Genomic DNA, 27,605 nt, shown 5'->3' on the forward strand with positions numbered 1-27,605 from the left:
TGTCTAAGAAGTATCTTCATATTGGTGTAAGCATCCTTTAAATTCAAAGAGCGTAGTCAATTATTCGACTGAATAATGAGAAGAAGGGTGTCCAGAGGAAAGCATCCTGAACCTTTTTTTGACAATGTATTTGTTCAGGGCCCTTAGGTCTAGGATGGGATGAAATCCTCCCACCTTGTTGCGCACTAGGAAGTACTTGGAAAAGAGGCCCTTCCCTTCTTCCCCTAGTGGGATAAGTTTCAGTGCATGGACCCTTAGAAAAAAGGAGAGTCCCTCTGCAAGCAGTGCCCAGTGCTGAAAGCTATAAAAAGATGCCTTTGGTAGACAATTTGGAGAAATTTCACACCAGTTGAGAGCGTAACCCCCCCCCCCCCCCCAAAGAGGCCTATTTTGAGATCCCTGCTAGATCCTCATCCAGGAACTAACCAGGCTTGATCCTGCTTAGCTTTTGAGATCTTACAATCTCAGGCCCTCCCAGACCAGTACCACTGAGGTAATATCTGTGGAATGCACTTGGCATTTGGAATGTATCATGAAAAGACAACAGTACTCATGAAACAAATATTTTCTCTTAGGTTTACTTGAAAAAAAAAATCAAAAAAAGTAAAAGATTATGTACAGAAATTAGTATTATCACAGATATAGCCCTAGAAGTAGCAAACGCTGAATGAAGTACTACACTTCTATTAAAAAATATGTACAATACTTGTCCACATATGGATCTCTCAGAAAACACAGACGCATATTTTCAAAGCACTTAGCCTTCCAAAGTTCCATAGAAACCTATAGAACTTTGGAAGGCTAAGTGCTTTCAAAATATTATTATTATTACATTTGTATCCCACATTATCCCACCTTTTTGCAGGCTCAATGTGGCTTACAATTCATCGTGGATACTGGAAATAGAAGAGAATGTACATTTGGTTTTACAGCGAGTTTTGGGTACATGATGGTGAAAAGCGAATGCTACATACCTGTAGAAGGTATTCTCCGAGGACAGCAGGCTGATTGTTCTCACTGATGGGGTGACGTCCACGGCAGCCCCTCCAATCGGAATCTTCACTAGCAAAGTCCTTTGCTAGCCCTCGCGCGCATGCGCGGCCGTCTTCCCGCCCGAAACCGGCTCGAGCCGGCCAGTCCAGTATGTAGCAAGACAAACTCTTAAGGGAAGACACAACTCCAAAGGGGAGGCGGGCGGGTTTGTGAGAACAATTAGCCTGCTGTCCTCGGAGAATACCTTCTACAGGTATGTAGCATTCGCTTTCTCCGAGGACAAGCAGGCTGCTTGTTCTCACTGATGGGGTATCCCTAGCCCCCAGGCTCACTCAAAACAACAACCATGGTCAATTGGGCCTCGCAACGGCGAGGACATAACAGAAATTGACCTAAAAAAATTTACCAACTAACTGAGAGTGTAGCCTGGAACAGAACAAACAGGGCCCTCGGGGGGTGGAGTTGGATCCTAAAGCCCAAACAGGTTCTGAAGAACTGACTGCCCGAACCGACTGTCGCGTTGGGTATCCTGCTGCAGGCAGTAATGGGATGTGAATGTGTGGACAGAAGCCCACGTCGCAGCTTTGCAAATTTCTTCAATGGAGGCTGACTTCAAGTGGGCTACCGACGCAGCCATGGCTCTAACATTATGAGCCGTGACATGACCCTCAAGAGCCAGCCCCGCCTGGGCGTAAGTGAAGGAAATGCAATCTGCTAGCCAATTGGATATGGTGCGTTTCCCTACAGCCACTCCCCTCCTATTGGGATCAAAAGAAACAAACAATTGGGCGGACTGTCTGTGGGGCTGTGTCCGCTCCAGGTAGAAGGCCAATGCTCTCTTGCAGTCCAATGTGTGCAGCTGACGTTCAGCAGGGCAGGAATGAGGACGGGGAAAGAATGTTGGCAAGACAATTGACTGGTTCAGATGGAACTCCGACACAACCTTTGGCAAGAACTTAGGGTGAGTGCGGAGGACTACTCTGTTATGATGAAATTTGGTGTAAGGGGCCTGGGCTACCAGGGCCTGAAGCTCACTGACTCTACGAGCTGAAGTAACTGCCACCAAGAAAATGACCTTCCAGGTCAAGTACTTCAGATGGCAGGAATTCAGTGGCTCAAAAGGAGGTTTCATCAGCTGGGTGAGAACGACATTGAGATCCCATGACACTGTGGGAGGCTTGACAGGGGGCTTTGACAAAAGCAAACCTCTCATAAAGCGAACAACTAAAGGCTGTCCTGAGATCGGCTTACCTTCCACTTGGTAATGGTATGCACTGATTGCACTAAGGTGAACTCTTACAGAGTTGGTCTTGAGACCAGACTCAGACAAGTGCAGAAGGTATTCAAGCAGGGTCTGTGTAGGACAAGAGCGAGGATCTAGGGCCTTGCTGTCACACCAGACGGCAAACCTCCTCCAATGAAAGAAGTAACTTCTCTTAGTGGAGTCTTTCCTGGAAGCAAGCAAGATGCGGGAGACACCCTCTGGCAGACCCAAAGAGGCAAAGTCTACGCCCTCAACATCCAGGCCGTGAGAGCCAGGGACCGGAGGTTGGGATGCAGAAGAGCCCCTTCGTCCTGCGTGATGAGGGTCGGAAAACACTCCAATCTCCACGGTTCTTCGGAGGATAACTCCAGAAGAAGAGGGAACCAGATCTGACGCGGCCAAAAAGGAGCAATCAGGATCATGGTGCCTCGGTCTTGCTTGAGTTTCAACAAAGTCTTCCCCACCAGAGGAATGGGAGGATAAGCATACAGCAGGCCCTCCCCCCAATCGAGGAGGAAGGCATCCGATGCCAGTCTGCCGGTGGCCTGAAGCCTGGAACAGAACTGAGGGACTTTGTGGTTTGCTCGAGATGCGAAGAGATCCACCAAGGGGGTGCCCCACGCTTGGAAGATCTGGCGCACCACTCGGGAGTTGAGCGACCACTCGTGAGGTTGCATAATCCTGCTCAACCTGTCGGCCAGACTGTTGTTTACGCCTGCCAGATATGTGGCTTGGAGCACCATGCCGTTCCGGCGAGCCCAGGTCCACATGCTGACGGCTTCCTGACACAGGGGGCGAGATCCGGTGCCCCCCTGCTTGTTTACATAATACATGGCAACCTGGTTGTCTGTCTGAATTTGAATAATTTGGTGGGACAGCCGATCTCTGAAAGCCTTCAGAGCGTTCCAGATCGCTCGTAACTCCAGAAGATTGATCTGTAGATCGCGTTCCTGGAGGGACCAGCTTCCTTGAGTGTGGAGCCCATCGACATGAGCTCCCCATCCCAGGAGAGACGCATCCGTGGTCAGCACTTTTTGTGGCTGAGGAATTTGGAAGGGACGTCCCAGAGTCAAATTGGTCCAAATCGTCCACCAATACAGGGATTCGAGAAAACTCGTGGACAGGTGGATCACGTCCTCTAGACCCCCAGCGGCCTGATACCACTGGGAGGCTAGGGTCCATTGAGCAGATCTCATGTGAAGGCGGGCCATGGGAGTCACATGAACTGTGGAGGCCATGTGGCCCAGCAATCTCAACATCTGCCGAGCTGTGATCTGCTGGGACGCTCGCACCCGGGAGACGAGGGACAACAAGTTGTTGGCTCTCGTCTCTGGGAGATAGGCGCGAGCCGTCCGAGAATCCAGCAGAGCTCCTATGAATTCGAGGTTCTGCACTGGAAGAAGATGGGACTTTGGGTAATTTATCACAAACCCCAGTAGCTCCAGAAGGCGAATAGTCATCTGCATGGACTGCAGGGCTCCTGCCTCGGACGTGCTCTTTACCAGCCAATCGTCGAGATATGGGAACACGTGTACTCCCAGCCTGCGAAGTGCCGCTGCTACCACAGCTAGGCACTTTGTGAACACCCTGGGCGCAGAGGCGAGCCCAAAGGGTAGCACACAGTACTGGAAGTGGCGTGTGCCCAACTGAAATCGCAGATACTGTCTGTGAGCTGGCAGTATCGGGATATGTGTGTAGGCATCCTTCAAGTCCAGAGAGCATAGCCAATCGTTTTGCTGAATCATGGGGAGAAGGGTGCCCAGGGAAAGCATCCTGAACTTTTCTTTTACGAGATATTTGTTCAGGGCCCTTAGGTCTAGGATGGGACGCATCCCCCCCTGTTTTCTTTTCCACAAGGAAGTACCTGGAATAGAATCCCAGCCCTTCTTGCCCGGATGGCACGGGCTCGACCGCATTGGCGCTGAGAAGGGCGGAGAGTTCCTCTGCAAGTACCCTCTTGTGTTGGAAGCTGTAAGACTGAGCTCCCGGTGGACAATTTGGAGGTTTTGAGGTCAAATTGAGGGTGTACCCCTGCCGGACTATTTGCAGAACCCACTGATCGGAGGTTATGAGAGGCCACCTTTGGTGAAAAGCTTTCAACCTCCCTCCGACTGGCAGGTCGCCCGGCACGGACACTTGGATGTCGGCTATGCTCTGCTGGAGCCAGTCAAAAGCTCGCCCCTTGCTTTTGCTGGGGAGCCGCGGGGCCTTGCTGAGTCGCACGCTGCTGACGAGAGCGAGCGCGCTGGGGCTTAGCCTGGGCCGCAGGCTGTCGGGAAGGAGGATTGTACCTACGCTTGCCAGAAGAGTAGGGAACAGTCTTCCTTCCCCCGAAAAATCGTCTACCTGTAGAGGTAGAAGCTGAAGGCTGCCGGCGGGCGAATTTGTCGAATGCGGTGTCCCGCTGGTGGAGAGACTCTACCACCTGTTCGACTTTTTCGCCAAAAATGTTGTCCGCACGGCAAGGCGAGTCCGCAATCCGCTGCTGGATTCTATTCTCCAGGTCGGCGGCACGCAGCCATGAGAGCCTGCGCATCACCACACCTTGAGCAGCGGCCCTGGACGCAACATCAAAAGTGTCATAAACTCCTCTGGCCAGGAATTTTCTGCACGCCTTCAGCTGCCTGACCACCTCCTGAAAAGGCTTGGCTTGCTCAGGGGGAAGAGCATCAACCAAGCCCGCCAACTACCGCACATTGTTCCGCATGTGTATGCTCGTGTAGAGCTGGTAAGACTGGATCTTGGACACGAGCATAGAGGAATGGTAGGCCTTCCTCCCAAAGGAGTCTAAGGTTCTAGCGTCCTTGCCCGGGGGCGCCAAAGCATGTTCCCTAGAACTCTTAGCCTTCTTTAGGGCCAAATCCACAACTCCAGAGTCGTGAGGCAACTGAGTGCGCATCAGCTCTGGGTCCCCATGGATCCGGTACTGGGACTCGATCTTCTTGGGAATGTGGGGATTAGTTAAGGGTTTCGTCCAGTTCGCAAGCAATGTCTTTTTTAGGACATGGTGCAAGGGAACGGTGGACGCTTCCTTAGGTGGAGAAGGATAGTCCAGGAGCTCAAACATTTCAGCCCTGGGCTCGTCCTCCACAACCACCGGGAAGGGGATGGCCGTAGACATCTCCCGGACAAAGGAAGCAAAAGACAGACTCTCGGGAGGAGAAAGCTGTCTTTCAGGAGAGGGAGTGGGATCAGAAGGAAGACCCTCAGACTCCTCGTCAGAGAAATATCTAGGATCTTCCTCTTCCTCCCACGAGGCCTCACCCTCGGTGTCAGACACAAGTTCACGAACCTGTGTCTGCAACCTCGCCCTGCTCGACTCAGTGGAGCCACGTCCACGATGGGGGCGTCGAGAGGTAGACTCCCTCGCCCGCATCGGCGAAGCTCCCTCCGCCGACGTAGTCGGGGAGCCTTCCTGGGAGGTGGCCGCTGCCGGCACCGCACGCGGTACCGACGTCGGGGACCTCAACCTGGGCGATGGGCCAGCCGGCGCCACGCTCGACGGTACCGGAGGCGCAAGCACCGCCGGTACCGGAGGGGTAGGGCGCAACAGCTCTCCCAGAATCTCTGGGAGAACGGCCCGGAGGCTCTCGTTTAGAGCGGCTGCAGAGAAAGGCTGTGAGGTCGATGCAGGCGTCGACGTCAGGACCTGTTCCGGGCGAGGAGGCTGTTCCGGGCTGTCCAGAGTGGAGCGCATCGACACCTCTTGGACAGAGGGTGAGCGGTCCTCTCGGTGCCGATGCCTGCTGGGTGCCGAATCCCTCGGCGACCCAGAGCTCTCGGTGCCGACACGGGGAGGAGACCGGTGTCGATGCTTCTTCGACTTCTTCTGAAGCATGTCACCGGAGCTCCCCGGCACCGACGAGGAGGACGTAGAATCCATCCGTCGCTTCCTCGGGGCCGAGGCCGAAGAAGGTCGGTCTCGGGGGGGCTGTACCGCAGGAGCCCTCAGGGTGGGAGGAGACCCACCCGAAGGCTCACCGCCACCAGCAGGGGAATGGACAGCCCTCACCTGCACTCCTGACGATGCACCACCGTCCGACGACATCAGCAGACGAGGTCCCAGTACCACCGGCGTCGATGCAGCTATCCGATGTCTCGGCGCCGATGCAGAGGCCCGATGCCTCGATGCACTCGATGCAAGGACGGCCGAGGAAGATGGTCTGGACGCTGACGACGTCGATGCACTCGAAGATCCCGGTGCCGACGCCGACGAAGAGCCCGAGAACAAAACGTTCCACTGGGCTAGTCTCGCTACCTGAGTCCGCCTTTGAAGCAGGGAACACAGACTGCAGTTCTGAGGGCGGTGCTCGGCCCCCAGACACTGAAGACACGACGAGTGTCGATCAGTGAGCGAGATAACCCGGGCGCACTGGGTGCACTTCTTGAAGCCGCTGGAAGGCTTCGATGTCATGGGCGGAAAAATCACGCCGGCGAAATCAAAGTCCGAAATGACGGAAAAAGAGCACCAAAAACTTTAGAGGGAGAAAATCTCGACCGAGGCCGAAAAGAGGCCTACCCCGACGACGAAAGAAAACTTATCGGGGCCAAAAGCTGGAAATACGGGGAGGATTGAAACGGAACCCGGTGGAGGGGTTCCGGAGCACTTCCCGAGTAGAAGAAAAGCTTTTCCGAAGAAAAAACACGTTCAACAATATGGACGCGCGAGGTCGACTCTCCGGGGCTCGATACGGCGAAAAATACGACCGTACCGAGTGCGGACAAAAGAAGACTGGCCGGCTCGAGCCGGTTTCGGGCGGGAAGACGGCCCGCGCATGCGCGGTGCGCGCGAGGGCTAGCAAAGGACTTTGCTAGTGAAGATTCCGATTGGAGGGGCTGCCGTGGACGTCACCCCATCAGTGAGAACAAGCAGCCTGCTTGTCCTCGGAGAATACATAATATTAGAAATAGAAAAGAGTATACATTTGTTTTAGCAGAAGTTTTGGCTACATGATGGTAAAATACATAATAGTGTTAAAGCCATAGACATTAGGTGCATGATAGTGTGAAAGCAGAAGACAGTAAAGAACATTCCTGGGTAACTTAAAGAAAGTAGAGTTACGCGTGTTGTTCTTTATGATATATTTTGTCGAAGTGTCTTTCAACTTCCTTTTCTTTCACTACATGGGGCAGATGACCTTCCTATTTTAAGAAGGACATAGGGATAACCCAGTTATAGTTCAGTCTGGCTGTGTAACAGGCCTATGCGCTTTCTGAGGATGGTAGTGCTACGTTAAAAAAGGAAGAATCAGCTGACCAATTAAGTCAACAGCACTACAATATATGAACCAAAACAGTACAAACATGGAAGAGAGGGAGAACAAAACTCATTCTATTTACATGTAAAACTCTGCCAAGTCTTTGCCAACAAGCTTAGCGGAACGAATCCTTCCAATGGAGGTGTACATCTCAATGGTGGAATGTGACAAGTCCTGCAGAGACAAAAGAAACAAACTGAACAAGCACAGCACAGAGATTTCTGCTTATATACTAACTATACAGTGAGCCTTCACCTCTGCACCCACAATCTCTTTTATCCTCCTTCTTGTACTAAAAGCACAGAAATCCATAATACACGTTATCTCCTAAACATCATACTCTGATACTATCTGTACATGGAACATGGACCATAACACACAGCCTGCAACTCTTAAGTTTTGTGTTTATGCCAATTGAAAACCTACGTCAGTATCTCGCTTCTTCCCATCCACCTCTGCTAGGGAGCCATCATGTACACCCTTTTACAACATTCCATTTGCCTATCCTCTATGAGCTAATACGCAAAGCCCCTGTTCTTATCCCTTCCAGATTTCACCACAGAGCTATCACAGTGATTATCCAATATGTACCAGCTGTGTAACAGGTTCCAGGTACCACTGGAGGAGTAGCCTAGTGGTTTGTGCAGTGGACTTTGATCCTGGGGAACGGAGTTTGATTCCCACTGCAGCTCCTTGTGACTCTGGGCAAGTCACTTAACTCTCCATTGCCCCTGGTACAAAATAAGTACCTGAATATATGTAAACCGCTTTGAATGTAGTTGCAAAAACTTCTTAAAGGCGGTTTATCAAGTCCCAATTCCCTTTCCCAACTAATTCTCTAATGCAATAAGCAGAGTGGTGATCTGCTGAATAAGGCTAGAACTGGCTCTAGAGCACATCCAGTGCTGCTTCAACTTCCTCTTCTTCATCAGCCTTCCAAGAGCTGCAACTGTTACTTCCTAGGGCCACAGCACCACAAGCAAATACTTATGCAAAATATTATCCAAAGGAACTTACAAACATACTGAATAGTTATCCCCTTAATTTTATCTCGTGCAAAAGGATTCATGGCCGAGTTGTCCATGTAAGAGTTCAAATCTGTCACAGATTTATATAGATGTTATATCCAACAGCGTGGTTCTAGCTTTTATTTTTGGCTTGGCAATTTCCTTCTTTTATCTGTTCAGGCCTCTGTTAGGCAATGGCACCATAATCAATTACATGAGGAGCTTGTCCTATTTAAAACTCTCCCATAAATAGTCCAGCCATTAAACTGACAGTCTTTAGCCAGGGACCAGAGCCTTCAACTACTTGGAGGAAATCTGGTATATGAGGCCAAAGCATGGCCTCTAGGTGCATCTGCTGAACAAAAATAGAGACTTTCTCTCCACAGCAGTTGTAAAAACCACCTCTGCATCCCCTGTCAATCTCAACTATGGAATAGCATGAAACCTGAAAGTAAACAGTACCATCAAATCAGCGATCTGCGTTTTACTAAATATTCATGGTACTTTTCAATACTTTGGTTCACATTATGGGAAGGGGATAATAATCCACCATACTTACTAAATAGTGCTTTTCAAAGGCTTCCACAGATGACAGCGCTTCCTTTAACTTCTTATAAGGACTTTGAGCAGTACTGGCTTTAAAAAGAAAGGAAACAAATATGAGATACTATGATTTGAACAGGGATATATTGAGCATTAAAGTGAAGATCTTGCAATATTTCTGCCTGCATGCCACTTACTATATTTCCTTTCTACTCTTTCCCAACAAATATTTTTAATTTGCCAACAGTACCTGTCTCAGGACGTTCAGCCCCAAGGCCCGCCAAAAGATCAACAGTCTTATTGAGGTCTTCCGAATTTGGTGCATTCTCTGACACAAGTCCACACAGGTAACCTAATGACTTCAGCTAATGAGTGAACAAGTGGAAAGATTATTAGTGGAAATAAATTACTACAACTGTCAGAGACTCAGAAAGGAACATTCCAGAACGTACACTCAGGATAGGATAGGAAAATATCAGAAATGACTCATTTCTCCTAACTTGCATAAATGCCAATAAAAATGATGGGGCAAGGAAGGCATTTAAACATGTTTAAATGAATGAAATTGGCATGCTATTCTCATGTAATCTTTCAGATTGTCTTCCACTGTCCCTGCAAATTCTTTGTATTTCTATGTCATCTCTATATCACCAACTAAGCTCATTTTCTCTTAATGTTGCTATGATTTCTATATTCAACTGTCATTTATTCTCTCCATCATCTTGGTTCTGATTTGCTACATTTGAACAAAAGGTGAAGAAGATTCTAAGGCAACCGTTTGTTAAATGAAGAAAGAAAAGAATGGTAAAGATGACAACCCTGAACAGAATTATTTTTATTTAAAAGCTTTCTTCAAATAAATACTGAATGTAGACTAGGTACAAATAAATATATACAATAAAAATAAACAAAGAGGTGGGATAATGTGGGATACAAATGCAATAAATAATTATATATATATATATATATATATATATATCTAATAAAACGCACCCTCAACGTTCTGAGGACAACGTTCTGAAGCCACCTGACGTCACTCCCAGGCTGAAGGGTTTGTGGATTCGTGGTGTGAAGCCTTCAAGCCAGCCAGCCAGCCGTCTCTGCCCCGCCCTCGCGTCAAACGTCATGACGTCGAGGGCGGAAAAAAAACCCAAACAAATCCGGTAGCGAAGCGTCAGGGAAGGAGGTGGCGCTCCCGACGTCTAGCCTTCCCTTCGCTGTGTTCCGCCTTCTTCTGACGTCAAGGATGACGTCAAAAGAAGGCGGAACACAGCGAAGGGAAAGCTAGACGTCGGGAGCACCGCCTCCTTCCCTGACGCTTCGCTGCCGGAACCGCCACGGAGGTAAATTTAAAAAGAAGAAAAAAAACAAAAAGGGATGTTGGGGGGAGAGAAGAGGGTGGCCAGTAAAGTAGAACAATGGGAGCGGGAGGGCAGGGGAGAAACGACAGCATGGATGCGAAGGGGGGGGGGGGGAGAAAAGGGCGGGCCAGGCTGGGACATGGGAGAGAGAGGAGCATGGATGCGAGGGGGGGGTCATGGAAGGGAGAGAGGGGACTTGCTGGAAAAGGATGAATGGAGGCGGCAGAGGACAGAGGAGCATGGATGGGCATGGATTGGGAGGGCAGGGCTCAGGGAGAAAGGGGACTTGCTGGAAAGGGATGAATGGAGGGGGCAGGGGACAGAGGAGCATGGATGGGCATGGATTGGGAGGGCAGGACTCAAGGAGAGAGGGGAATTGCTGGATAGGGATGAATGGAGGGGACAGATGGGCATGGATGGATATGGATTGCAGGGCAGGCCTCAGGGAGAGAGGGGAATTGCTGGAAAGGGATGAATGGAGGGGCCAGGTGACAGAGGAGCATGGATGGGCATGGATTGGAAGGGCAGGACTCAGGGAGAGGGGAATTGCTGGATAGGGATGAATGGAGGGGACAGATGGGCATGGATGGATATGGATTGCAGGGCAGGCCTCAGGGAGAGAGGGGAATTGCTGGTTAGGGATGAATGGAGGGGGCAGGGGACAGATGAGCATGGATGGGCATGGATTGGGAGGGCAGGGCTCAGGGAGAGAGGGGAATTGCTGGATAGGGATGAATGGAGGGGGCAGGGGACAGATGAGCATGGATGGGCATGGATTGGGAGGGCAGGGCTCAGGGAGGGGAATTGCTGGATAGGGATGAATGGAGGGGACAGATGGGCATGGATGGATATGGATTGCAGGGCAGGCCTCAGGGAGAGAGGGGAATTGCTGGATAGGGATGAATGGAGGGGACAGGTGACAGAGGAGCATGGATGGGCATGGATTGGGAGGGCAGGGCTCAGGGAGAGAGGGGAATTGCTGGAAAAGGATGAATGGAGGGGGCAGGGGACAGATGGGCATGGATTGGGAGGGCAGGGCTCACACTCACTCTCATATACAATGTCTTTCTGACTCTCACTCTCACACTCTCTGTCTCACACTGTATCACATTCACTCTCTATGTGCCACACAGTCACTCACACACTCGCTTGGTCTCATACACTCACTCTCACAGAGAATCTGTGTCTCACACACACTCTCTCTCTCGCCCACACACACACACTCTCTCTCACACTGTCTCACATACACACTTGCACACACTCTCATTCTCACAAACACACTCACACCCAGACTCACTCTCTCTCTCACACACTCACACTTTCACTCTGACTCTCAAACAGTCACTCTCACATACACTCTCCCAAACATACACACTCCGAGGAAAACCTTGCTAGCGCCCGTTTCATTTGTGTCAGAAACGGGCCTTTTTTACTAGTATATATATAAAATCACATATCCTTAATTATTCGCTGAAGGTGCCAATAGCATATATGACAGCAGTTTACAATAAAGTGAAGATACTTACCTGTAGCAGGTATTCTCCAATGACAGCAGGCTGATTGTTCTCACATGTGGGTTGACGTCCGCGTTGGCCCAGGAATCAGCATTTTGAAAGCAAAATATAAAAAAAGTTTTGCCAGAGCCTTCTGGCACGCAAGCAGTGCGCATGTGCGGACTGATTTCCTGCCCGTCGCATGAGCGTGTTCCCTCAGTTAAATCAAAAAGCATAAAAAGAAGCAAACAACTCCAAAGGGGAGGTGGGCGGGTTTGTGAGAACAATCAGCCTGCTGTCCTCGGAGAATACCTGCTACAGGTAAGTATCTTTGCTTTCTCCGAGGACAAGCAGGCTGCTTGTTCTCACATGTGGGATATCCCTAGCAACCAGGCTCACTCAAAACAACGAACACTAGTCAATTTGGCCTCGCAACGGCAAGGACATAACTTAGATTGACTTGAAACCATAAACAACTAACTGAGAGTGCAGTCTGGAACAGAACAAAAATGGGTCTAGGGGGGTGGAGTTGGATTCTAAACCCCAAACAGATTCTGCAGCACTGACTGCCCAAACCGATTGTCGCGTCTGGTATCCTGCTGAAGAAACCCTTCCTCAAGCATAACACCACCTTTGGGCGTTATCTTGGGTAATTCACATGGTAGCTGCCATCCGTGGGACAGATGACAGCCCTGGTCCACACCATCGAAATGATGAATAGCATTTGAGGCTCATAAAACATGGCTCCTGCCCGCCTGCTCCTGCTCATTTGCCCATTCTAAGTGAGAGAGGCCACCTGCCGACTGATCGTGCTTGAGAGAGAGAGAGACCGTCTGCTTGCTGCGGTTCCTGCGCCCCAAGTGAACCTACTAGCCTGCCTGCCTCCATATACACCATCCTGAATAAGAGAGATGTTTGTCATCAAATCAGGTTGTATTTGTTTCTTCTCCTAAGTGCCTCAGGGAGTCAGAAATCCTAATAAGTTTCAGGCTAGGGTTGAAGGTGTGCGTTCTCTATCCTGCCTGGACAGGTACATAAATACTCAGTATTTCATAATCATTTGGGGTATATTAGCATAAGTGTGTTATGTCTGACTTACACTGTTTTACTGCTACCAAATAATAAATCAGTTTTTATTTTTATATAACACATGAGCCTTGTGACTTTATCAGTAATTTGGGCTATAAGAATTTGGATCTGACCTCAGTGGGATATTTGTTCTAATCAGAATGCTACCTTTCATATTTTTCCTATCTTTTATACAGCCCCGGATTACCTCCTGTTCTCTATCTGAGGCTAGATACTTGAAGGAATAGCTGCTACAAGGTGACCTGGAAAATTATAGACCAGTGAGCCAGACGTTGGTGCTGGGCAAAATGTTAGAGACTATTATAAAGAACAAAATTACTGAGCAAATACATAGGCATGGATTAACGGGACAAAACTAAGGAAAAAAATCATACTAATGTATTTTCAAAGGTCTTACTAAATGTTTAAACAATTGCAAAGTATTTTGAAATTATGTAAGGAGTCCCTTTTTCCGGACACCGTGTAGATACATGTAGAATAGCAGCCTCAAAGGGAGGGGCAGTTCAGGCGACTGATACAACTGAGTTAAATGCAACCTAGAATTTTTCTGAACGGATTTAACCAAGGGAAATCTTCCCTCACCAATCTGCTACATTTCTTTGAAGCAGTGAACAAACATGTGGATAACAGTTAGCCGGCATTTGACAAAGTAACAATGAACGACTTCTACAGAAATCAGAAAGTCATGGGATAGGAGGAAATGACCTACTATGCATTTAAAACTGGTTAAAACCTTTATTGATATGGAGAAAGTGTCTGACCAAGTTAATTGAGAATTTTTGTTGAAGGTAATGGGGGAGATAGGTATTAGTGGTATGTTCATGAAAGGCATCAGACAATTATAAGCCTTGAAAGAGACCTGTATAAACATTTGCCTGAAGAGGAGAGCCCATCAAGGGTATCCCCTATCCCCACTACTGTTTGCCATCTCAGTGGAGCCTTTGGCTACTAGGCTCGGGAACAAAAGGGATTGTAGAGAGATTCAGATAGTGCAGCAAGACCACATATGAGCTCTGTTTGAAGATTATCTTTTGCTCTATGTGGTCCAGCCCTTCTTATCCATACCTATGCTTTTAGCGTAATTCAAGGAGTTTGAAACTATAGCTGGGTTCAAGGTTAACAGGAATAAAACGGAGGACTTAAATTTAACCTTATCAGACCGGGAACTGAAACTAATTTGGACTTATGTTCCACTTAAATGGGCTCAGGATAAAATCAAGTATCTATAAATTAGAGTGGAGGAGTGGCCTAGTGGTTAGGGTGGTGGACTTTGGTCCTGGGGAACTGAGGAACTGAGTTTGATTCCCACTTCAGGCACATGCAGCTCCTTGTGACTCTGGGTAAGTCACTTAACCCTCTATTGCCTCATGTAAGCCGCATTGAGCCTGCCATGAGTGGGAAAGTACGGGGTACAAATGTAACAAAAACATAGATATGGACACAAGGAAACTGTATGAGGACAATTATGACAAATTATTAAGTGAGATTAAGTGGGATTTAAAGAAATGCATTACAGATATTTATTATGATGGGTGAGAATGGTGTCTATAAAAATGAACATCCTACCTAGACTATTATATGTGTTCCAAGCCTTACCAATTGCAGTTCCTAAGGAGATTTTAGTGAAATTACAAAAAAATGGTAGTACCTCCATCCAGGCTAGCACAAGAAATTTGGGGACCCACCAATTGAATCCGGAGTTGAGATTCCTTTAGACGCCGGGGAAGGGAACCTGACGTCTCTGTAACATGAAACCACGCTCTCTCCTCCGATAGCTGGAACTCCGTGCTCCACCGTAACGCGAGAAGAGAAGGCAGGCCCACAGGACACAGAAGGCGCAAAGACTGGGACCTGCGGAGAGGGTTCTCTCTCTGAATTGCTTTCGGCAACTACTATCAGTTCGGCTGGGAAAGGAGCTTCGAATCCCCCCACAGTGGTGACTCTTGATACTATTTGGCAGGCTATGGAAAGTATGAAAGTGTTGATAACAAAATCCACTCAAGAAACGATGAATCTAGTAGTTACGGTGGAACAACTTTCTAAATCAATGGACAAATTGAAACAGGATTTCAACGATCAGGTACAGAAATCCCAAAATGATCTCTCTAATATTAAGGAAAATGTTTCAGTGCTTATAAAAGATAATTCAAACATTCGTCAAAAAGTTGAACAAAGAGAATTATAATAAACGCTTGAATATGAGGATTTTGAACTTTCCAAGACCAATAGGAATCCTCCCTATAGAATTAAAAAATACCTCGTTGAGATTTTGAAAATTCCCCCTCAAAATATTCCTCCAATAAATAAAATATATTTTTTACCTGAAAAAAAGAATCAGGGAGGGATTCCTGAAGAAATGGAAAGAGAGAAATCTGAAGAACTGAAGGACATTTCATTGATTTTAGAGGACTCATTGACTGAAGTAACAAATAGAGCTACACTCTTAATTTCATTTGTCTTTGAGCAAGACTTTAATGCTATATTGAAATTGTATTTTAAAAATATGCATCAACAGTTTTGTGGTCAAAAATTACGGATTTTTCCTGATGTAACTAAAGTTACTCAAGAGAGAAGGAAGAAATTCCTAGATATGAGAGAAGAGACGAGGTCCTTAGGGGCAACTTTCCTGCTAGTATACCCATGCAAATGTATGGTGAAATATTTGGGAATTAAATAGGTTTTCTTCCTACCAGATCAACTGAGATCTTTCATAGACCTGAAAAAAGTAACAAGATTATAACATCAGTACGGCACAAGAAATAGAAGGTGGGAGGGCATTGAGCCTTTTCTTTAAAATTTTGGTATATTGTTGTTTGATCTCCCTGATTTATTTTCCACTCCCCCCTTGTTTTTGTGGTCTAAGGAAGGGACAAAAGAGAAGTATTTCTGTTTCCTGATTTGAACAAATCTCTATGATAGAGTATATGCTATGTATTTATTTGAACTCTTTAGTTTCCTGTGTTGCATGTAACAAGATGATTACTTATGTATATAATTATTGCATAAACAATAAAAAAAGATCTCAATATGTATACTTTGGAAGAGGGGGGATATGCCTAAATGTACAGGAGACAAGTCTCTTTCAATTGAAAGGAAGTTCCAGAATGAGGGGGCATAGGATAAAAGTGAAAGAGGATAAACTCAAGCAAAATCTAAATAACTACTACTTTATGAACAGTGGTGGATGCTTGGAAGAGCCTCCCAATGGAAGTGTGGGAGAAAAAGATTAAGCTTGTATCTGAATTTAAGAAAGCATGGAACAAGCACACAGGATCTCTATGAGAGAGGAACAGATAAGTAGATGGTATGGATGGCCAGAGTGGATAAGCCATATGGGCTTTATGTGACATCATTTGCTATGATTCTGTGTGGATGACATCTTAGTTCATGGGATTTTATAAAATGAGATGCAAACTATTACTGTGGCAATACACAAAGCACAAGATTCAAGGTGTCATGACAGAAAGCACAACTAGTTTAAGAACAGTTCAAGTATTTGGATGTACTATGAGGACTAGAGAGAAGTCACATAACTATCAAGATGAACATTATCTTATCTGCCAGTACCTGCAAAACTATTTTTTATTTTTATTACATTTGTACCCCGCGCTTTCCCACTCATGGCAGGCTCGATGCAGCTTACATGGGGCAATGGAGGGTTAAGTGACTTGCCCAGAGTCACAAAGAGCTGTCTGTGCCTGAAGTGGGAATCGAACTCTGTTCCTCAGTTCCCCAGGACCAAAGTCCACCACCCTAACCACTAGGCCACTCCTCCACTCTTAAGCATTCTGGGTACTTTTAACCATTGTGGGCACTTCTTAAAAAAAAAAAATTGAATGGGGCCTAGAACATGCTCAAGCATTTTCACAGTAAAACCAATTTTACTTGAAATTACACCTTACCAAAAAGACCAATGCGCATCACAATAATAAATTCAAATATAATTTGGTAAGTAAAACAAATTCAAAACCATCCCACTATCAAATCACAATAAAAGGCCTTCATTTAACTAACAGCTCTCTCATACAACAGTGTTTTCAATTTCTTTTATATGCCAGATAACTCTCACAATGCAACTATAATGCAGTGCTTCTCAACCCAGTCAATGGGGCACACACAGCCAATCAGGTTTTCAATGAATATGCATGAGAGATTTGCATGCAGTGCCATCTCAGTATTTATTTATTTGTTACATTTATACCCCACATTTTCCCACCTATTTGCACATCTCTCTCATACATATTCATTGTGGATATCCTGAACACCCGACTAGCCGGGTATAAGAACATTGCTCTAATGGCAATGAGCTGCATAACATAATAACATACTTTAGTAATGTGCGACTACAATCCACTTGTTCATAAGCTTTCATGGAAGCCATCACCATGAAAGCTTATGAGCAAGTGGATTGTAGTCTCACATTACTAAAGTATATTATATTATGTTATATATACATTTATATCCTGAGTCACGTGGTACCATGAGCAGGTGAGAACGTGTTCTTGCTTGCTCTGAGGGTCCCCACACCACCTTGCATCTTTTTTGGAAAATTCTCTGTTCCTCAGTATCGTGTAACTTTTCTTGAGTATTTATTTATTGGGATTATTGAAGCTCTATGGACAAATACCTTTGCAAGATCACAAGCAATATAGACAGCAAAACTAATAAAATAGAGGGGAACCATGGGAAGGCAGTGGAGAAGAAGATGGCGATGGTGCCAGGGATGGCGGTGTCTCAGATCACAGAGTCCATCCTCTCAGAGCTCATGGAAGCAATATCGAAGGTTTTAAATCCTCAATTGGAGCACCTTTCTATACAGATAACACATCAGGACTCATTACTTACCGGAATGGGAAAGCGAGCAGCACAGCTAGAAATGCGACAAGTTTGCTGCAATTGGTGGTGAAATCCCTGCATGCTCAGGCAACCCGGCATTACAAGAATCTCGAGGAGCCTGAGAACCGTTCACTGCACTCCAACTTGAGACTCCTGGGATTCCCTGAGCCCAATGGTGATTCCAGATCTTGCCGCTGCTGGAAGAATGTCTCTCTGATAATTTTGCCATGAAGTACGATATGGGTCCGATTTGACTCGATCACGCACATCGGATTGAGTGCAAGCAGGCAGGTCAAACTAGGTCTCGAATTATAATGGCTCATTTTCAGAATTACCCACACAACAGAGAAGTGCTGCACCATTATCAACAGCACCAAGATCAGTACACATACAATTCTTTACCTATCAGAATTTTTCAAAATTTCTCTGCAGACTTATAAGAAAAATTCCGGAGGTTTCTACCCATTGGTTTTACCTTGGCAGAGAGGAAATGTAAATTTATGTTTTTATACCCAGCCCTCATCAATGTCTACCATGCTGATCAGCTGGATTTGGTGGAAAAAGCACAAGACATTTTGACTGGTCTAAATACACTTGATATCATATCACCTGTCTGACTGGATATTCCTCAGTATTCAGGTGATGGTGTACTATATATGCTGGGTAATCACAGGAAAGAGCTTCAGGTTACGATGGCCTTAAATAGCAGTTTGTATTAGTACATACAAGATACTTTGGAGAATTGATGTTCTTGATAGAATGCATTGAGCAGCTTTGTTTGTGAAACATAATGAGGGATGTTTTGAATTGTGGTGGTGAGGACCCTCTCAGCACAGAGGTAACTATCGCACACAGCCCACTTAGCTCTGTAATGCAAGAAGGGTTAGAAGTTGGGGGTCATCCTTAGTGGTTTTTGGGAGGGGGAAGGAAGACTTCACACTTGTTGGATACTTCCTTGGTTTTTCAATATGCGCTGTATATTTTCCCACTGGACAGGTAATGCTGTTTGGGGTTGGGGCTGGGCACCCCAGGCTGCCAATATCACACAGTTTGCTGGTATGCTTTGGATTTTGGAATTTTAGCTATGACCACTTCCTGTTGCAGGGTGGCTGGTGCATAAAAACCTGGCCTGTACTAAAGAGGAGCTGATGAAAGATGGAGCAGGCCGATTTTTACTGCTAAAACTGTGGATGCAAGGCAGGGAGTGCTTATTACGTACTTTATGGTCCCACCCCCTTTGATCCTATTTTTTATCCCTCCCAGTTAAAGGAGGGAACTGATTACAGATGGGGATATGAATTTATTCATGGACCCTGCCATGGATTGTTCAGTGAATATGTCTAAGAAGGGATCTGTGTGCCTAGGGAGGGAGGTGTTGCCCTCTTTTCATTAAGCACATGATATAGTGGATGCCTGGCAGTTGCTCCACCCTACGGAGTTTGACTACACACACAGATCTAGGGCAAATGACAATTTCTTTCGCCTGGATTATGTGTCCACCTCTCATTTTTTGTTTGCCTCAGTAACGGAGGTGGGAGTGGGTCCCAAGGCGGTGACCATTCTGTACTGTGGATTGACCTGGAGGCACCACTGAATTATCACAAATATGTAGGGTGGAGATTTGCAGCTTATATACACCGTAATAAGAATTTCCATGATTATCTGTTACAAAAATGGGAGTGCTATCTATACCACAACCAGCAACAATGTGGATCAACCTATCTTGTTCTGAGATGCAGTGAAAGCAGTACTGAGGGGAGAGTTTATTGATTATGTAGCTCACCACCACAAACAGCTGGTGGCCAGTATTTGCAATTTAGAGGTAAAGATGAAAAAAGCTAAATGGGCTTACCTAAGGGCTCCAACTCAGAATGCGAGAGACCAGTATTTGTCAACTCAAATAGCTTTGAACATTCGGATTCAAGAGCACATGCAACATAGTGTTTATCAAAAGTACCGTTTTTATAAATATGGCAATAAGGTGGGAGGGCTCTTAATAGGGTAGTTAAGAGCTGGGGGGGGGGGGGGCACCAGGGTGGTGGCAGTATTGAAGAATCCACAGGGGCAGGTCGTTAATTGTTCAGATTTAATATCCAAAATTTTTATGATCATTTTAAAACGCTCTACGCAGAGCAGTCCGCAGTGGATCTTTCGCTTGCGGCAGACTTTTTAGGCAGGCGGGTCTCCCTAAGTTAACAGAGGAAGCATGTGGTGTACTTAATGCATCACTGCAGGCCAAGGAAGTACAACCTGCTATTAGGTCCCTGAAGCCACACTCTGCTCCAGGGGTGGGTGGATGGATTCTCTGGTGAATTCTATAAGCAATTGCAAATACAATTGATAGGCCCCCTGTTGAGTTATTATCAGGCAGTGACAAAGGAAGGGAATTCCCTTCACAGGATAATGTGACATTAAATTACTCTTCTTCCCAAACCCGGTAAATCCAGGGAAGTAGCAGACTCGTATAGACCAATTTCCTTCATAACTGATCAATTTGAGATCAATCTGTAATAACATAGACACATCTTCACTATGTTCTCTCTTTTATGCCTATATAAATTCTCACTATGATTATTGTAATTCCATTTATGCCGGTATTACTAAGGCTAATTTAAAATGTCTCCAAACTGTCCAGAATACTGCTGCCCATATAATCTAACACGCTAAACATTGTGATCATGTTTCACCTTTATTGCAAAGTCTCCACTGGCTTCCTATTGAATTCCAAAATTAAATTCCAAATTAAAATTCTTACACTAACGCATAAAGTCTTCCATATTACCACCCCTTTTCATCTTGCCTCTTGACCATCCCTTATACACCCACTCACACGCTTTGGTCTCTGACTGACAATAGGCTTGTTCTGCCTCATCCCTCCAAGGCACATTGGGAATCTACACGTTCCTCCACTTTCTTCTTCCTCGCTCCCAAAACAGTTAAGGTTCTTTTTCTGCCTTTTGAGCATCTCTAAAAACATACTGCTTTAAATTGGCGTTTGAACACAGAGTTGTTCCGGTGAGGTTCTCTGAGATGGGGGAAGGACCATAGGTTTTAACTAATGGATTTATAGGAATTATCGTTTTTAGGATTGTGTATATTGTGAGGAATATGAGGGTGAGAAGGAGAATGAAGGCACATGGAGGAACGAGGAGGCTCGAGAGGGAGGGAGACTGGGTAGAGAAAGGAAGGAGTCTTTTCCCCTGGGGGATTGGAGAAAAGGAAAAGACTACAATTCCCAGTAGCTCCTGAGTAGGTCCCATGGTAGAAACAGGTACTTCAATCCACAACAGCCCCCAGTGGAGGTCAGGAGAAGGGCAAGAGAAGGGAGTTGGAAAAACCTGTTCCAGAGAGCCAGGATGAGGGAAGGAGTTCTGAACCTGCCCAATCAATCAAATAGAGAGCAGCTGAGCAATGGCTGTGGGGAGGAACCTATGGACTGGCAAGGGGAAGAAAAGGGGAAGGAACTGGAGCAAGAGGAGCCGATGGAGATTGCTGCTCTGACTAAACTGGAAGGAAAGGAGGTGAAACAGCAGGGGGCTGCTTGGGAGGAGAGCCTGGTAGAAGGGAAAAGGTGGCTATCCCACGAGGGAAGCTGAGAGAACAGGCTAACCACAGAAGGGTCATGCGGGTGGTGGTCAGGGTATAATGCTGGCCTGGTTGGGGAGGGACCCTTGCCACTCTCCCTAGGTTGATTTCTTTTGAAAGGGAGAGGGAAGGAGTGGTGGTTTTGGGCATAACTGCTATACATGAACTGCTGGGAGTTTGAACCCTTTCTGAACTGCTGTGTTTGGGGAATTGTTTTACATAAATGCTTACATGAATTTCTGGGGAGTTTGAACCCTTTTTGATCTACCGTGTTTGGAGAATTACTTTGCATAACTGCTATACATGAACTGCTGGGAGTTTGAACCCTTTCTCAACTGCTGTGTTTGGGGAGTTGTTTTGCATAACTGCTGACATGAACTGCTGGGGAGAGTTTGAACCCTTTCTGGAGCTGCCGTGTTTGGAGAATTGCTTTGCATACCTGTTATACATGAACTGCTGGGAGTTTGAACCCTTTCTGAACTGCTGTGTTTGGGGAACTCAAATGGATGTGCAGAAGCACCCTATTCTTTAAAAGCTTAGTATGAGCTGGATCCGTCACTAGGGCCTGGAGCTACCTGACCCTACATGCTAAAGTAACCGCCACCAAAATATTACTTTCCAGGTCAGGTACTTAAAGCTGCAGGTATCTAGTGGCTCAAAAGGAGCTTCCATCAGCAGGGTAAGAACAATATTGTGATTCCACAACACTGACGGATGCTTGATGAGAAGTCTTGAAAGTAGAAAACCCACATGAAGAGAACAAATAACAGCTGTAAAGAGGTGGACTTAACCTCTACCTGATAAGCTCCAATTGAAGGGCTTATTTCCAAAACCTGTTAAGTCCATATTAGTTGCATTGGACTCAGAGGGCTTTGGAAATAAGTCCTTCAATTGCACTAAGGCATAGGCATCACTACAGGGAGACACAGGATGGCAAATGCCACCCTAAAAAATGGCTTGCCATCCCTTTGCCACCCCAATTTTACCTGGTATGTGGTTCAGCATACTTCACCCTCCCTCCCCTCAAAGTCCAGTATCTCGTCCTCTCCCTAGCATGGACCAGGACCTCTTCTCTATTCCCTTCCTCCTCCTCCTCCCCTTGGCGGTCCTCCAATCTTAAGGTATGTTGCTGGCAGTGTTAGTCATTCAGGCAGGACACTACTGGCCAGCTCCAGAAGCATCCTGACTACTCTGATGGAGCTCCCTGTTCCCATGTAGGCAGGATGCAGCACAGAGAATGCTTCTGAAACCGGCTGTTGGTAGCCAGCCTAAAAGGGTGACACTGAAGCCAATATTCCGAATGTTTGAAGGACCATCAGGGGAGGGGGTGGAAGGAGAAGGAAAGGAATAGAAAGGAGATGTCAGGTTGTGCTCAGGGAAGGGAACAAGAGAAAGATACCACACTCATGGGGGGGAGGGGACAGAAACAGAGATGCCTGACCACGGGTTAGGGGTGGGGGTGGGGGGATATAGGATGGGGAAGTGGCATAGAGGGAAGTAAGATGGTAAAATGGTGGGAGAGGGGGAGAGATGCTGGAGGAGGGGGCGTAAGCAGTGGGAGAGACACTAAAATCAAAGATGAAGGGAAGGATAAAGAAAGAGATGCTGAACTGTGGGGAGGTAAGAGTCTGCCGGGGTTGAGGAACGCCAAGATCCCATAACAAAACAACAACAAGAAAAGGAGAAGGAAATAGACCAGGCTGACCAGAGACAAACATGGAGACTTCAGTCAATTGTAGATAATTTATTGGTAAAGACTCGACACAGTACCATGTTTTGGCTAGTAGCCTGCATTAGGAGTCTTTAGAATAAAATATGTGAACATCATCTAATGGTCAATAAACAAACACAAGATGGAAGAATGTGGTCTTTAAAAAGACCTTTCAATAATGTGTGGGTTCTAAAATGAGCTGTCACGGCTTCAAACAGAGACTTTGGGGTAGGGCAGGGGGAGAGAGATACTGACCCTGAGATGGGAGGTACAGAAGAACAGAAAGAGGAGGAGAATCTGGACACGAGGAGGGATAGGGACACAGAGGGTGGTGTTGGATTCGGGGTTATGGAGACAAAAAGGACAAGTGCTGAGCATGGGGGAGGCGTAGAGACAAGGATCCAAAGGGGAGATGTTACGAGAGATAGGACAGAGAGAAAATGATGGTGGAAACGGAAGGAGAAGAAATGTTAAATGGACTGGAAACAGCAAAAAATATGGGACAGGTGGGGGAATACAGCAGAAGCTGGATATTTCTCAGGGGTGGTGGATATGGAAACAGAGCAGATGATGGATGGGTCTTGGATATTGTGTGAGAGTACTATTTTTGAGGTGGGGGGGGGGGGGGGAGATATGGAAAGGGAATTTTGAGGAGATATGGAGGACCAGACAATTGGTAAGTATGACTGGAGGTATGTAGATGGGCTGGGAAATGAGTGAGAATATGAAGTGGGAGGTAAGAGACATGAATGAAGTATGGGGAAAGGTTAAGACCTAATGTGAATGATGTGGAAGACAGAAGAAAGTTTGAAAAGCATTGAAAAGGGATGGGAATATTGGGGAGGGATATGAGAGGAAGAGGAAAACTCTCTGATGATGTCGAATCAGGGTGGAAATGGAGTTAAAATGATCATGACAGAGGGAATAGGAGATGGGGTAGAGGTAAGAGATATAAGAATAGCCTGGAAGCAAGGAAAAGAGATCAGAATGGAATTGGACTAGTGAGGAGATGAGAGGCAGTAGAGGGCTGAGAGAGTGAGAATGGGGGATGGAAATAGAGGACTAGGGAATGGGTGAAAGATGAGAAGGATAAGAGACAAGAGAAGGAGAGAGACAGAGGGGGGAACAGCAGTACTAGAAAGGGGATGAGAGGCAGATAAGAAGTTAAAAGAAGTTACTAGGAAGAGGGTGATAAAAATGAGACTAGGATAAGATCAAATAGGCAGATATAAACGCAGAGAACAGAAAAGTGGAGATGTAAAGAAGGAAAAGAAGATAAGAGGAGAGAGAAGAAATGGAAAGGCAAACATGACAAATATTATGGGAGAAGACTGACACAAGGAGAGTGGAAAAGAGACTGGGACCAGTCCAATTTGAAATAAAATTTCCAGACAACAAAGGTAGAAAAGAAAAATGTTTAATATTTTTTAAGGATTGGTATGTGTCTGCTTTTTTTCTATTTTTGTGTTTTGCACAGCACAGGAGAAAATGCACTTCCTCTTTCACCACAATTTTCAATGCTTATAGAGAGTCTGGCTTTCTTGGGGGGGGGGATCCCAATTCATTTTTTGTCTCAATGTTTTTTGTTTTTATTTTAGTTTGGGGTTTTTTTTCTGTAGCTCTCTATTCTGCATGTGTGACTGAGATGAAGGACTCTACTGCCATGTACTGTCTGTGCAGGAATCTGTAACAGTCCAGTTTGTGCCTGTTTCCCTGTAGCAAGTATACTGGTGCTTTAGGACCCAGTATAATATTTATAGCACTGTCTTTTCATAAGTGGATTAGGGTTCTTATGGTTTGGTAAGCTTGTTATATAGGTTTTAAATATCTTTTTGTTTATATTTATTTTATTTTTATTTATTTACAAGGCTTGATATACCACCATATGCCATGGGATGGCTTCAAAGCAGTGTACAATAAACAATGCTATAAGAAGGGGTTTGGGGTACAGTGAAGGAAAGGGTAAGGTACAAGGCTCAGAGAGAAGTTGAATAAGAGAGAGTAAAAAGATGAGTCTTTAGGGCATTTGAAAATATGGTAAGAAGACTCCAGGCGAAGGGCAGAAGGTAATGCATTCTAAAGTTTAGGTCCAATATAACTGATGGCACAGGCCCTAGTAGATTCTAAACAAATAACAGGAGGAGGAGGTAGTGCAAGTAGCCCTGCTTGAGAAGAATGTAGTACATGAGAAGGAGTGTTCAATATCAAGAGATGACGGAGATAGTATGGGGTCCTAGGAAGACGTGACTTAAATACCAGAACTAGGATCTTGAATTGAATTGGTGCAGTAGATTGCACCAATTGAAGTCTTTTCAAGGATTGATGCAGGAGTCCTGAATAAAGGGAATTGCAGTAATCCAAAAGAGTAATGATTAAGGATACAAGAAGTGTTCAAATTGCTGCATGGAAATAATGACCTAATTGCCCTGATGCGATGGAGAGCAAAGAATAAGGCCTTGACTATTGTACTAATTTAATTACAAAGTAAGATGGCTGCCAAAAACTACCCCAAGAATTTTTACAGTATCCTGAAATACAAGAGAATGACTATCGAGAACTGGAGCTGTGGGAGTAGGGGAACAAGGATTAGGAAAATGGATAACTTGACATTTTGTTGCATTAAGAACAAGACAATTTTCACGAAGCCAGGCAGATACTCGTGAGAGGCAATGGTTGAGTTCAGATGTGACAGTAGAAAAGAAAGCAATGAAAACAACTGTCTTAGCAAATCACTTCTTACCAACACAGCAGGAAGTGAGACTAAACAAAATACTAAACAGAAGATAAAAATGCCTCTGAAATGTAGATGGAACGCGATGACCACAAATGCTCGCAATCTAAGCAATAAAGTTCATGACCTTCAAGCCCTGATGTTGGAGGCAGACTTAGACATTGTTGCAATCACAGAGACATGGCTCAATGATTCCCATGAATGGGATGCAAATGTACCAGGCTATAATCTATTTAGGAAGGATAGAGATGGTCGTAAAGGTGGAGGAGTAGCTCTGTATGTGAGAAATGATATCGCAGCGACTGAAATGACAGGGGCCTGGGGAAAGGAAGAAGCGATATGGATCATCTTAAAAAGAGATGATAGAACCTCTGTCTACATGGGTGTTTTCTACAGACCTCCGGCACAATCAGAGGAACTAGATAAAGATCTGATTACACATATCCAAAAGTTGGGAAAGAAAAGAAAGGTGCTACTGCTGGGAGATTTCAATCAGCCAGATGTAGATTGGAAAGTTCCATCTGCAGAATCAGAAAGAAGTAGAAAGATCATGGATGCTTTTCAAAATGCTCTGCTCGGACAAATGGTGACAGAACCCACGAGGGAGGGAGTGGCGCTGGATCTGGTGCTCACAAATGGGGATAGTGTGTCAAATGTCCAAGTGGGTGCCCACCTGGGCAGCAGTGACCATCAAACAGTTTGGTTTGATATAACAGCTGAAGTGAAGGGCAGCCACTCAAAACTCAAAGCCCTGGATTTCAAACATGCTGACTTTAGTAAAATGGGGGAATACCTGAGGAAGGAGCTGATGAGCTGGGAGGACATACAAAATGTGGAAGGGCAGTGGTCCAGGCTGAAAGAAGCTATAAATATGGCCGCAAACCTTTATATAAGGAGAGTAAATAAAAGCAAGAGAAAAAGGAAACCGATATGGTTCTGCAAGCAAGTGGCTCAGAAAATAAAAGCTAAAGAGTTGGCATTCATGAAATACAGAAAAATTCAAGAACAGGAACATGGAGAGGAATACCATATGAAACTGAAAGAAGCCAAGAGAGAGATAAGTCTGGTGAAAGCGCAAGAAAAATTGGCTAGAAATGTAAGGAGGGGCAACAAAAATTTCTTCAGGTATATTAGTGAAAGGAGGAAGACTAAAAATGGAATTGTGAGACTAAAAGATGCTGCAAACCGCTATGTGGATAATAAAAAAGCAAATTTGCTAAATACTTTTGTTCTGTGTTCACTGAAGAAAATCCTGGAAAATGACCACGATTGACTGGCAAAAATACATATGAGAATGGAGCGGATATAGCACTGTTCACAGAACAGAGTGTGTATGAACAAGTTGAAAATCTAAAGGTGGACAAAGCCATGGGACCGGACAGGATCCACCCCAGGATATTGAGGGAGCTCAGAGAGGTTCTGGCGGGTCCTCTTAAAGATTTGTTTAATAAATCCTTGGAGACGGGAGAGGTTCCGTGGGATTGAAGAGCGGATGTGGTCCCTCTTCACAAAAGTGGCGATAGGGAAGAAGCTGGAAACTACAGCCTGGTAAGCCTCACTTCGGTTATTGGAAAAGTAATGGAAGTGATGCTGAAGGAAAGGATAGTGAATTTCATGGTAGCCAATAAGTTGCAAGATCAGAGACAACATGGTTTTACCAAAGGTAAATCGTGCCAAACGAATCTAATTGAATTCTTTGACTGTGTGACCAGAGAATTGAATCAAGGATGTGCA

The 27,605-nt window shown here is 45.7% G+C and overlaps 1 protein-coding gene across 5 annotated transcripts in view; it reads right to left on the reverse strand.

The window, feature by feature from the left end:
• The window catches only part of TRAPPC10 (trafficking protein particle complex 10), a 485,548-nt gene that overhangs the window by 239,025 nt on the left and 218,918 nt on the right, over positions 1-27,605 (reverse strand). For all 5 annotated transcript variants that reach the window (XM_030203762.1, XM_030203763.1, XM_030203765.1 and 2 more), the window contains 3 exons: positions 9,316-9,430; positions 9,082-9,158; positions 7,598-7,689 (listed from right to left, as the gene is read on the reverse strand). In XM_030203762.1, coding sequence (XP_030059622.1) covers positions 7,598-7,689; positions 9,082-9,158; positions 9,316-9,430 — 284 coding nt within the window. The remainder of the gene's footprint in view (positions 1-7,597; positions 7,690-9,081; positions 9,159-9,315; positions 9,431-27,605) is intronic.

Source organism: Microcaecilia unicolor, chromosome 5 (assembly GCF_901765095.1).
Source record: "Microcaecilia unicolor chromosome 5, aMicUni1.1, whole genome shotgun sequence".
Lineage (NCBI taxonomy): Eukaryota > Metazoa > Chordata > Amphibia > Gymnophiona > Siphonopidae > Microcaecilia > Microcaecilia unicolor.